General features: G+C 54.8%; 3 protein-coding genes across 3 annotated transcripts; 1 reads left to right on the plus strand and 2 right to left on the minus strand.

Annotated features, from left to right (window-relative positions):
- Nucleotides 1-622: 622 nt before the first annotated feature.
- E0L32_010442 (uncharacterized protein) lies at nucleotides 623-4,237 on the minus strand (the record flags this gene model as incomplete). Its single annotated transcript, XM_031133060.1, has 10 exons — nucleotides 623-837; nucleotides 908-1,060; nucleotides 1,113-1,313; nucleotides 1,397-1,615; nucleotides 1,727-2,181; nucleotides 2,223-2,615; nucleotides 2,668-2,844; nucleotides 3,549-3,629; nucleotides 3,705-4,148; nucleotides 4,197-4,237. 10 exons carry the CDS (start codon nucleotides 4,235-4,237, stop codon nucleotides 623-625), a joined length of 2,379 nt encoding a protein of 792 aa, XP_030989578.1.
- Nucleotides 4,238-4,627: 390 nt separating this feature from the next.
- E0L32_010443 (uncharacterized protein) lies at nucleotides 4,628-7,835 on the minus strand (the record flags this gene model as incomplete). Its single annotated transcript, XM_031133061.1, has 6 exons — nucleotides 4,628-5,016; nucleotides 5,076-5,791; nucleotides 5,844-6,326; nucleotides 6,396-6,473; nucleotides 6,530-7,052; nucleotides 7,826-7,835. 6 exons carry the CDS (start codon nucleotides 7,833-7,835, stop codon nucleotides 4,628-4,630), a joined length of 2,199 nt encoding a protein of 732 aa, XP_030989579.1.
- A 3,382-nt stretch (nucleotides 7,836-11,217) lies between these two features.
- Nucleotides 11,218-12,404, plus strand: E0L32_010444 (uncharacterized protein; the record flags this gene model as incomplete). Its single annotated transcript, XM_031133063.1, has 6 exons — nucleotides 11,218-11,241; nucleotides 11,302-11,337; nucleotides 11,396-11,489; nucleotides 11,551-11,638; nucleotides 11,699-11,792; nucleotides 11,847-12,404. 6 exons carry the CDS (start codon nucleotides 11,218-11,220, stop codon nucleotides 12,402-12,404), a joined length of 894 nt encoding a protein of 297 aa, XP_030989580.1.
- Between the last annotated feature and the right edge of the window lie 338 nt (nucleotides 12,405-12,742).

The following is a 12,742-nucleotide window of genomic DNA, read 5'->3' on the forward strand; positions in this document are numbered from 1 at the left end:
CATATATCAATCAAGGTGCCACCAAGAGGCCCGATGGCCAAGTCTTTTTTGAACAATATGTATTGTGTGTGTATTTAGAGGTCCTATTTCTGACCACATGAAATCCAGGCCCTGGCTAGGGGAGTAGCCATATGCACTTCCATAATCTCTCTCTCTCCTGCCCAGTGGGTGGTGGTACTTAGATGACAAAAGACGCGGATTTTGCGTAGCAGATATGTAAAAAAAAGTTAAGAAAAACACAAGCCAGGAGTACAAGAAGACTTCGCGTAGCAGCAGCATGACATGCGAGCGATACACGCGCGCGGGTACTACTAGTCTTGCCTCCCGCTGGATGATGATGTCCTCCCCTCTTATGTAAGAATGCCGCATCCATGGGGCACCGGTAATGATGCAATGTTCTGTTCTGTCCGAGTGCGTCCTGTAAAGTCAAGAATGAAAGCGTTCGGCATGAAACGCCATCCGCTCTGTATCAGGAGGAGAGCCCCCTCTTCTTTACTCCTCGAGTAATGCAGCCAGCCTCCTGTGTGGGGTATTCTCGCTGAGGTCGACCGAACTGGCCCGGTCGGGGGCTCTGGCTCAGGTACTTCAGTCATCCGATGATATTCGCGGGTCTGTCCAAAGTTCAAGCGTCGTCTGGCAGCGCGTTGATGTGCTTCTTCCAAAACTCAAACGAGGAGAAGAAGATGGCATTGACGGCGCACGAGCGGCCCATGGACACGCCGAGGCCGCGGTACATGTGCTTCTTGAAGAACTCGACCTTGACCGGCTTGACCTTCTGGCCCTTGGAGTACATCAACGCATTCCGCTGGTAGATGCTCTTGGCCGAGTCTATCGGATCTTTTTTTTATAGAAAGTTAGCCTGCATTCCATCACGTCTTTGTCAACAAGAAATGATGAGACCACATACAGATCATAGCCCAAGAAACGATACCGCAAAGGCCTCCGGCCACCAGAACAGCCAAGGGATTCGAATGAGCATGATCGCCACCAAAAGTGGTCAACAGCTGCTTGCCACTCTCATAGGTCATGAAGTAGATGCCAGTGCCGATACTGTCCCTCACTGTTCAATATCCCAAGTCAGCACATACTGTAAGTCATCAGTCCAAGCTCACAGCAAGCCTTACGTAGGTGTAAGCCGAAGCCAGTATAGAGCCCCGAGAAGCCGCGATGTTTGACAATATTGGCCATCGTCTTAAAAGTGCCTTTGTTCTGATAACTCGCTGCGACCTTGTGGCTTTTTGAGTCTGGACAGTGCGTCTGCTCCGAGAGCAACACCGAGACTTGCGCGCTCAGCTTGGTCAACTCGAACGGGCCTATGTAGACTGTCAGCATCCCGCCCGTCCTTCGATAGTCGCAAGGGGGGGTCTCCGGTCTCGGTCCCGACTTGGTGGCTTACAGGCGATGACAGTTATGCATGCTCCTGCGGTTGCGCCCGCGGCGCCAAAGCACGATATTGACCAGAAGTTGGGGTATGTTCCCTTGGTGTTAACATGGTTCAGCACATCCACTCCGAACTTCTTCTTGAGCCAATCCGAGTAGGCGTATTTGGATCGCTGGTAAATCGAGAAGGAGACGGTCCGCACGAGGGTCACGCTCGCCATCGGTGCGGTCACACCTGCATATGAAAGAGACCAGGGTCAGCACAGAGTTCGATTGTGACATCTGCTCGAGCAGCCTGATATTGAACAGAGGTCCAATCGCACGAGTGAGCTGTGCAATTACGTACCTCGAAAGAAGCCCCTGAGCTTCTCGGTCCGGTAGGTCTGACGCACACAGTCGAGGAAGCCATTGTACTTGTAGGTCTGCATGCGCGTCTTGACGCTGTCGAGAGGGAAGGCGGCCACGGTGCTGAGGACGCTCGAGGCGCTGGCCGAAACCTCGGTGCGGTAGCGCTTCACCCATCGTTTCGGCTTGGGCTTGGAGGAGGAGGAGGATTGGTTCTGGTCGTGGGTGGTGCTCTTCTTGTTGCTGCTGCTTTCCTGCTGCTGCAGCTCGGTCGCGCTGGTGCCGTGGGGAGGCATGATGGGGCGGCGGCGGGAAGGTAGTCGTATTGTTGGTGTACCATCTTGATGCTCGCAGATCTCGGCGGGCATTGGTTCTGCTGCCGTGGCCCGGGAGGGTGCTCGGCGAAGGAGGGGAGGCAAGATCAGAGTCGCTTCCTCCTCCTCGGAGCAGCCGCTCCTAGGCAAGGGGACTGGTCTCGAGCTTGGTCTGCCTGAGACCTGGGAGCTGGACCTTCGCGGCTCGTTCGCGGCACGAAGGGTTCGGTGGCGTGGACGACGGGGGAAGGGCCCATCAAGAAACCCCGCTGTGTGCAGATGTTCCCGATGAAGCCCCCGCTAGGCTGGTGATGCTCTGTAGAGTCGTGGCCAAGAGCTGTGGTGGTGGATTGTGGTGCAGGGACGGTTGGCTGCGGGGTGCGACGAGAGAGAAAGAAGCTGGGGTGACAACCCTTGGAGCTAGCAGGCGTATGGGTTGATTGCCGGAGGGGGGTGGTGGCCGAGAGGTTTGGTTGGTCGGATCCCCAAAGCTTGGGAGGCTTGCCTGATCCGAATAGAATTTGAAGCTGGCGGGATGTTGTCTTAAGAGACAAAGGCGCTTGGCAGAATGGCAAACTCGGCAGGGACAGCAGCAATTGATCAATGGACCACATGTGTCAGCCGTTACAGGAGAAAATCGAACCAAGGCGAGGTGAAGAGGAAGAGTTGTCGAGGAATTGGATGGCTCATGACTGGCTCACTGGCCTGGCATAGCTCGGCTATAAGTCGAGCTGGCGGTGGTGGTAGGCAGTAGTGGTATGGATTGGTGGCGGCAAGCAGCAGTGCAGCACCAGCGCAGGAGTACCTATGGTGCAGCAGTTTGGCACCCGTGGACGTCTGTCGCCGCGAGTCAACTGCGGGGTTTTGCTAGACTCTAAGTACTGTGTCTCTGTCTCTGCCAACCTAGGTACCATTTTCGGTAGCTCTCCAACAATCGACGAGCGCTCAAGATTGGCTCAACATGCTACAGCCCATCCCCACTGGTGACGGAACATTGCATGGTGGTTTGTTTATATGTAAGTACATGAAGTGATCAAAGGCAGCATAGGGCGCCTAAGTTTCTCGAAGCAAGCCCCCCCCCCCTCCTTGCTCGCCCGCTCGCACGTTGCAACCCCGACGGAAAGTCCTTCGTGTCGCCGCCGCTTGGAGATCAGCGTCTCCCAAGACATCGAGCAGGGCAAGATAAGCATCAAAGCGAGCGGGATCTCCCCCTCCTTAGCTCGTGGGTTGAAATTGCCGTAGCGCAGATTATCGCCAAGTGGCCGGGTCGATCCCCCTCGGGGCCTGTCTCCTTTGCTGCAGTAGAGGCGCGCATTAGGCCTCCATGGTTCTGGGAGATCGATTGGGGCAAACTTCGGGTTGAGGATGAGTGCCACGGCCGAGAAGTGATCGGATGAGTGGCTCTTTGAACAGGCGGTTCGGAACGGCCCCCCGGCACACACAAGTGCCGAAGAAAGCCGGGACACATACCAGACATCCGCACCTTGCAGAGGTCTCCTGTGCTCTCACCGCAGACAGAGGCCCAATGAGTCGTTGAGCATTTTGATGGTCATGTCGTAGTATGCAAACGCAGACTCCTGGACCGGGTTCCTAAGAAGCGTTCCCCATTAGTCGAGTTCGACTCCTTTTCTTCTTCTTTTTCCAGTCCGTCAAGAGGACACTTACGTCGGGACCTTCTTGTCGTCCAGCCGCTTCGCCAGCAGCCTCCACGGCGTTGACGTCGCCATCGTCTGGCGAGTATACTGCGTCCTGACCAGGTTCTGCACAATCTTGTGCTCTAGGCGGCTCCCTTCCCCCGCCAGCGTGAGGAACCACACCGTACGCTTCACCCTGTCCGGGTCAAAGTCTTTCGCGTTTCCCTCGCGGAAGGCCGCGCGGAGCTGGTCCCGGACCACGAAGCGCGCCGGCTTGGAGAACTTTACGGCCCGTAGCCCAGCTCGGAAGAGCTTGCGGTAGGCGTGAATCAGCTCCTCCGTCGACATGGTCTGTTGGGCTTGATGAGCGAGCGGCGTATGTCTTTCACCATGGGTGGATTCATTCATGAAATAGCACGAGGTGCCAGCCAAAGCTAATGCATGGGCCATGGCCTTCCTCCGCACAGACCACGTACTAAGTTAGGTACATACTAATCACATGCAAATCATAAGCATTGCGCACCTTGATTCAAGCTCTGGGATGAAGCAGTAGGAATCAAGCATTTCCGGGATCGTCATGATCGTAACGGGCCAGAAAATAAATGTAGTTGCGAATCAATGAATATAGTAGTACCTCCCGGCCCCAGCCCTCCTTGCTCAACCAAGGTGTCGAGGGCGTTGCCGCACTGATATCCCATACTTACAATAGAAAGGCGCATACTGCCAGATTACCCTGACTCTAGCTTAGCCGTTTGGTAGATCGTCCGTATCCTGCTCAACGTGGTGATACAACAGTCTTTGGTCCGCCCCTACCCGTCCTCGTGCCTTTTAAGACCAATCTCGACATATCTTTGAGATTCGTTCTCGTGAGCTTCCCAGCACTTGGTCTTCCCGCGCTGTCTATATGCAAAATGTCTAGATGTCCCCAAAAGCAGACGCGCCCGTTGCACCCTTCTATCTCTCCTCGTCCCCTTGTCCCAGCGGCGCATATCTTCCGCTGCGTTGTGACCCGCTTGGAGAGTTGCCACGGAAGACGCCGACTCTCGAGAGCCATCCTGAGATGCCTCCAGGGCTCTGCCCCTCACCATACTGCGGCTTGCTATCGCCGCTGATGGCTGGAGGGTCAATGTCAAGACCCGGGATCGCACTGGTCGAGCCGAACGGCGGTCGGCCACGGATGTCGAGCGACGGCACCGGAGAGCCAACCCTGACCGTACCAGTCTCCGGGCCCAGTGCAGGAGTGCCCATGCCCGCAGGTGTCCCGGCGGTGGTGCTAGCATCTCCAAAAATAGAGTCCATGTCCTCCAACCGCACGCCGCAGGTCTCGGGGTAGATGAACCAGACTGATCCCATTGTTAGCTCCAACTAACTATTGGTCGGTTCACACGGATAATCGACTCACCAACTACAAAACTTGTCGCGCAGAAGAAGGCGTGAACGAGATAGAGGCGCCACTTGATCCATTCCTGCAGGACTGGAGTCAACTCTCCAACCAGGAAATTGAACGCCCAATTAGTGGCTGTGGACAGACTGGCGCCCTTGGATCGGATGCTCAGCGGCAGAATTTCCGGTGGGTACAGCCATGGAATTGGGCCCCACGAGTATCCAAAGGCAGCGTTGTAGATCATGACGAATACAACGACGAGATTCGGTGTTGCCTTGATGTCGAGATAGATGAAATAGGATATGGCCGAGAGTGATATGCACATCATCACAGCTCCGCTCAGGAGAATGAGCCGTCGGCCCCACCTGTCCACGATGTACCACGGCGGGATCGTCGAAAGGAAGTAGGTAATGCCGTTGATGCCGGTCATCAAGATGGCATCATGACCGTGCCAGCCGGCGGACTCGAAAACAAGAGGCGCATAGTACGAGATGACGTTGATGCCGTTCAACTGGGCAAGTGCTTGTGCAGACATGGCGATGAAGACGCGAGTTTTGTATCGGCGGAACATGTCGCTGTACGAGCGCTCGCCCTCCTGGCGCTGGAGTAGAACGTTCATCTTGATCTCGCGGAACTCTTCGCGGGCTTTGTGATTGTGAATGTCACCGCCACCGTATAGGTTGGCGATAACAACGATGCCCTCCTCGTCGTGATCGTTGTCGAGGAGCCATCTGCTGCAGTGTTAGCTTCAAACCTACAAAGCAGCCAAAACTTACGATTACATACCGTGGAGATTCGACTATAATCAAACTTCCTAAACCAAGTAGCGCACCCATAACACACTGCATCAGGAGAGGGATGCGCCAAGAGAAGTCGCTCTGGATGAATCCACAGAAGTAGTCTACCCAGACAGAGGTTGCGTAGCCGATGATGTTGCCGGAAAACTCGATACAGGCCAGCTTTCCTCGGTTGTGCGGAGGAGAGATCTCAGATTGGTAAACGGGTACTATGGTTGAGAGCATGCCGACACCGAGACCGGCGATGATTCTGCCTGCCATCATCATTCCCATACCGGTCGCAAATGTCTGCAGGGCACCGCCGACAAAGAAGATGATTGACCCGTACAAGATGGTCTTTCGCCGGCCAATGATATCGCCGACTCGTCCAACAATGAGCGAAGATATGAAGGCGCCCACCTCAAGAATGGCAACCATAGTACCGATCTCCGCTCTGGTAGGGTGATTGAAGTAGTCGACAAAGTACGGTCCTCTGTACGAGTATGTCAGTGACATGGGGCATGCCAGCCAAGCAGTGAGACTAGAGCTTTAGGGAACATACGTAATGATTCCTGACATGACGCCCTGGTCATATCCGAACAGGAAAACGCCTAATGAGACGAATATGCTGGTGAAATAACTGTACAGAGCGTCAGTGAATCGTTGAGGCGCGGTGTGGAAGTCGCGGCGACATACATCAAGGCCTTGCCGGTGAGGCCATGGATAGAACTTGAACCGCCCGTCATGATGGCGGCGAGTAGGCGTTCGGCAGTGGATACGCGCCGGTGAACAGAGTCTGGGATCTGGATAGCCTCCTTATTAACGACTCCACGACGAGATGGGGAGTAGCCACGGGGCGAGGGCACGGAGTGGTGGTAGCGGACGCGTTTGTGCTGCTTGTGAGGCTTCTTGATGACGCCGGCAAGGATCTCGTCGCCGAGGGTGTCGTTGAGGCGCTGACGCAGAGGGTCCTCCTCGTCTAGCTGCTCGGCGATGTCACCCGTGTCCTCCCACGATTCGGAGTCGGAGCTCTCGGAGGGGGAGTAGTCCGGATGGTGGCCGGACGCGGAGGCAGAGTGCCGTTGAGACGTCAGCAGTGACGCCGACTGGTTGTCGTCGTCGTGGGTGGATCGGGAGTGCTGGCCAGGCAGGGTGCGGAGGGGGATGTTGGAAGGGAGACGATTCGGGCTTGAGAAAGGAATCTTGGGCGAGACGGGGGCTGTTAAGCAGCAGCGCCCTTCCGCAACAAATGAATGACTAGAAGGAGGGAGGGGATGATGGAGAAGGGACGAAGCCTGTGGAGGGCATTTATTGGTGCTGGAATGCAGAGCGAGGGGACACGAGACGAATAGTCGGTCATCGATGGGCTCTATCCGGGGCGGGTTTGGGTCTTGGGGCCGATGAGCATGCTGGAAGGGGACAGAGATGGAAGTTGGTTAAACTCGAGTTGGCAATGTTGCAGCACGAGGACCCCGTTTGACTCCTCTCAGGTGCGTGTGTGTCTTGGGGGAGAATTTGGTAGATCTCAGTCCCAGGCTCCAGCCGAGCATTCAAACTCAATCCAGCTCGTTCCGACAGTTCCAACAGGGCGTTTCCAGCGGCTGTTGGAGCACTGGATTTCAGCTTGCCCGCCGAGTCGCTGACACCCGGTGGGCCTTTCCCGCACTGTGAGCCCACTGTAAATCTACGTCGGTCACTGCACCACCAGCACTGGAGGGCATTCATCTCCACATCCCCACCGCCAGTCCCTCCCTCGCACCGCAACAAGTCGTGCCGAGATATCCTCTGGCCAGTCTTTTCACTCCCTTTCACCAGCATTAGCAGCCAAGGGCCTGCCAATCTCAGGGTGATCGACTAGGTCACAGACAGTGCGAGGTAATAGGGGTGTCATCTGCCACACTGAACGGGCTATGGTCGCAAGATAGACCCCCGTTCAGAATGTTGGGTGAATCCACGTTGTCCTCCAAGCTTTTTCCTCCTCAACTCACTCACCTCGAACCATTGCTTCGCCTTGCGCCTCGCATTGATCGTGGGCCGGCCACCGGCAAAGACCTGTCTCGCACATAACCGACTGTTCTACACGGACTCTCTGCTCTGGTACTCTCCTTTCCTTTACCAGCCAGGTCAGGTACAAATAGATGTCGTGACACCCCGCGTGTGCATCGTGTGTCGTCCTGGGGTTGTTGTGCCTGATGACGTACTGGCTCCCCTTTTTTTCCTACCCCAGAAGCGTGACGGCGGTCGCTCGTGGCTCGTGAAAGGTGGTGGGCGACACCGGCGACTGGTGTCCAAGTGGGGGTCACCCTTGTCTCTTGACGCAGTCTCGACTCCTCGTGAACAAGTCTCACGAGACTAACCCCAAGGTGGCCTGCGGGGAGCATGAGGGGAATCCCCAGCATTCCGGCACAACGGGAAGTTCATGTCGGGTCAATGCTCAGAATTCATTAGGGTGGTTCGATTAACTATATGACCCTAGGTTTATATGAAAGCAACCCGAGTTCTCGAACTAATAGCCCAGTAAGTGAGACGGCAGTAAGTCGAGGCCATGCCCGGCCCCTCAAGAACCACAAAAGTCGGAGTCGGTGAGGTCCGCAGCAATGATCCGGCCGTGTCGTGGAACGTCTCGGTTGATCTGACAAAATTGGATCACGGGTTTCCTGAGTGGAGATGCTCCCTATCATGACACATGGGCAGACGTGCATCTCTCTTGTCAGTGTTGTTCACTTAAAGAGGCCCGAAGCTATTCTTTTCTTGTCCCTCCTTCCCCTCGGGTTTCCCAGAAGGCTAGGTTACTTTCTTCTGCGAGGATGAACCGGATTATGTGCGGGCTTACTGTTACTCTTACGCATGCTGGATTGAAAGATCCTAACTGAGCACTTGAGGTTTCATCAACTACCTAGGTATCGTCACGAGAAATCCCCTAAAAGACTTGCACAAACTTGTATGGGTTTCAAAGCAAGCGTCGGTATTGATTGAATCCACAGCACCAGACCACGCTTGCGGCAACATATAACATAGGGCCTATGCGGTGATCTTGGTCTCATCGCCCACTCATAGGTTGCAGAAACTTCTCAACAATGTATTCATAGTCCACAGGCGTGATCTCTCTGTCGCCGCCTTACGGACGACTCCGCCATAGTCCATCTCGCAATTGGCGATGCTCAGGCGACATCAATCCCATCTACTGGTCCCCAGCAAGACCAGCCTGGTTGGGTTTCTGGAATCTGAAATCTAGTGGCGAAGATGGGCTTGTTGCTATAAAAAGCATCTGCGTGGCACTACCGCCACCCAAACGTCCCATTGCAGCTGGACTTTCGTTTGACAACACTACAGCACAGCCACAATTGAGGGTTGTCTTAAGACTTCATTGGCTTCTGTCAGCGAATGAGCTATCATGGGAAGATAGTCTTGTCTGGTTCTAGAAGGGATCGTAGTCGACACAGAATGGGGATGGGGGTGAAGAGGCCCAAGAAGCACTTGTTAGCCCACGGTCTAGATCAGCTCTCTTGAACTTGGTGTACTGTAGATTGAGCCGCAAGATAATTATTCCAAAACTGTATCAAAGAACGGCAACTAGGATAGGCGTTGGAAATCTGGCGGAATGAACGTACTCAACATAAGGAAGGCCGCCCGACAAACAGGTACCATAGTCGAAGGATCGGCGCTCGGGAGAGTGAGACATCAAGCGGTGAGTACCGTTCTCAGCTCCAGCTTGTCCCAAATGCCAGCGTCGAGAGCTAAAAAAGCTAAAACAACTATATGAATTCTAAACCTCCTCTTCTCTAGCTACCAGAGAGCGCCTAGGCAGATGTTTGGCTAGGTATCTCCCCGCGCTGGCCTTGACCTACCCAGGTGACATCGAAGGCACTTTGTATGTAAAGATGGTCAATGCATGCACGCCACCTTGCGTGCTAGCAATGCACGGTGGGCACGTCTCTGTGGAAACATGGCCTGCAAAGTTGGCCGGAGGCCATTGACTGGTCGAGGGTGGTCGACTGCGCGACAGGGGACTCGGAGACGCATTGCGTGTCGGGGATCCGGGGTGATCAAGAGAGCCAGAAGATCGGAGAGCAGCCAGGAAATAGACGACACGGACGAACCAACGTGGAGTGTGGTGTGGTGCTGAGCTGGCCGCCCAGGCCAATCGAGCCCGAATTCCCACGTCCGGGGCGTGTCTCTCCCAGCTCATCGTGCATAAAGATCTCAAAATTACCCACATATTGCGAGGTATTGGACCTGGCAGACAATACGGCTCCCCCTTCATGGCCCTTCATGGGGCATTGTCCTCAGAATGATTGAGCTAATCTGCCGTATCTGCTGCTGCCCGTTTCACGAACGAGCCAGTCTCGGTGTTGTGCACCTTGCTCTCGTAGGAAGGGTTTTTGAATATCCCCACCCGCCGCCCGTAGCCATGGCAATCGCGTCCCTTTATGTAGGTAAGTGAGGTGAGTGAGGCTTAGTGACAATGGCACCTGATGTTCGGGAATCCCTCGGTAGAGACGCAGCCACTGTTCCTTGAGACGAGACGATGGGGGGACAACCTTGGGAAAATAGCACGGTCGGTCCCATTGATCAAGGCCCGGACCAGCCATCATCGTCATTTGCACTCCAGCCAATCGCCAACTCAAGAGGGCAGTGGGGCCGTGCCAGGATCCTTGACAACTACAGGGCTATCTTGGGGCTAGGGCGCACTGGCTCTGGCTGGCACCCCCTTGTCCCGCCACACTAAAAGTTAGAGCAGGTCGTGTTCCTTAGCTGTTTGGGCGCAGTGGGTGCCACTGGAGCCAAGGGAGCTTGGAGGACAACGGGCGCCGCCTCCCCCTGCCACAGTTAGGTCTCATTTTAAATTGCGGAGACCCTGCTGCTTTTGCCGTTTTCCCAGACAGGTGCCTTTTGTCACATTTGATCGAGCGGGTCTGCGCCTGCCTTGCTTTCCTTGCTGTGAAGCTTTCTTCCGCCTTCTTCTCCCCTAACAACCACCAGAAACACACACCACGAACCCTTTCTCGCAACAATCGGCAAGCAACACCTTGCCAACGAAACTCCCGAACGTCTCTACAGCGTCAAAGGACGCGCAACACCCCGAGAAGGAGGATTTAGAGCTGGAACAGCGTCAATTCTAGGGTGGCTGGCCCGCATCCGTCGGTCGAGGCACTAGTCGCACCCGTGGCACGATCATCGCGACGAACGAGCAAGCGCTGCCAAAACTCGACCCAAACTTTGTCGCTGCTCTCGAGTCGCAGCTATCGCTGGCGAGTCGAGGACGGCGTGTCGATCATCTGTTCAGACTTCACAAAACTCGCCTACACAGACCGGAAGGCGCTAATTGACCGAACAACACCCGCCTGAAACTCGCTCGCTCGCTGCGAGTCGTTTCATCCGCAATGGGGAAGTTTGGGGATTTTGACGTATGTCAAGATGTCTGCGTCTTCAGGGCCTGGAGGTTTGACTGACCACTTTGTTATCAGAGCTTTTGCTGGGGTTCCACACTACCAGTCTGCAATGTAAGTCCTAGCCAACATGGTCTTGGACGTTCAAATACACGGGTACTAACGAGTTCAGCTCCTCTCAAGCTTCCACAATCAGACCGGGCCGTGGGGCGGCTGCGAGCTGAAAGGCATCCCGCTGAGCGGTGGCAGAATACTAGGCAATCTGGGTACGCCATCAAGAACGAGACATATTGACCCGGTCAACACTTCGTAACTGACCTGTTCCAGGCTCTATATTACTTTGTGGCCTAGCCATCTTAACATCGCTCTATCTGCTATGGCGATCGGAAAGAAAGAAGGCTGCTGTCGGGCGCAGGTGAGATATCTACCCGTGCTGGCCCCGTGCAGCCAAAATGATGCTAACCTCGATCTCCAGGGAAATGCAGCTGTTTCTGGTCGGATATCTGGTCATTTCGATCTGCGAGATCTTCACCGTAGGAGAGTTCCCATTGAATGGCAAAGTCAGAGTGGTACGTTGCAGTGACCTCGATGTTAGTATCCGCTCATTGCTGACCCTTCCTCAGGCATTTTCAGCCATCCATATCGGCTTCATCATTGCAACCACTTGGATTCTCATGCTCAATGCCGTTGTTGGATATCAAATCATCGATGATGGAACGCCGCTGTCTTTGGCATTGATGGTGGGCTCGGCGGCCGCTCTGCTTATTGGAACCGGTTACATCGCTCTCGACACTGGCTTTCAGTGGACGGGATACTGGGACGACTCATGGAAAGGTCCGCCGGATGGCACCAACCGCAACATTGCCCTCTATGTCCTGTACCAGCTCGTTCCTTTGATCTTCCTTGTCGCGTTCTACGTCCTCGAGGCTGTCCTGGTACTGCGCGTTCTGGGCGAATTCCGGCCAATGATTTATTTGACCGCGGCTGGCCTCCTCTTCGCCATCGGACAAGTCTTCAACTACGCCATCAGCTGGCACATCTGCGAGGGCACTTCGGGCAAGATCGACGGCGCACTATTCGAGACACTCTTCACTCTGCTCTCTGTCGTGATGGTTTGGGTCTTCTGGTCGAGCATCACTGAAGATGACTGGCCGATCGCCGTCGCAGGAACATACCCTTAGTTATGGATGTGCATCTTTCTTGATTACCGGAGTTGGAGTTTACGGTTCGGTGTTTTCTTACGCTCCTTTTGGATTCGACGTGGCCCACGGCATTGCGGCAAGACTCGAATGATATATCCCACCTTGTGTTTAATTTTTTGTGGCAGCGACAGGCACTCATCACTATCACCAATGGGAAGGGTGGTCGTTTTGGCGAAAGCAAAGGGGATGAGTGCAGCTACGGGTCTGGCCTTGACCTCGTATGGTGAAGATGACATTGGAGACGTAATGATGGGGAGGGAAATGGTGATGGGGACGCTGCTGACACGCAACTTGTATTTGCGATGATGTCCTGTTAG

The sequence above is a fragment of the Thyridium curvatum genome (genome assembly GCF_004353045.1).
Source record: "Thyridium curvatum strain D216 chromosome Unknown NODE_84_length_182893_cov_82.147506, whole genome shotgun sequence".
NCBI classification, from domain to species: Eukaryota; Fungi; Ascomycota; class Sordariomycetes; order Thyridiales; family Thyridiaceae; genus Thyridium; species Thyridium curvatum.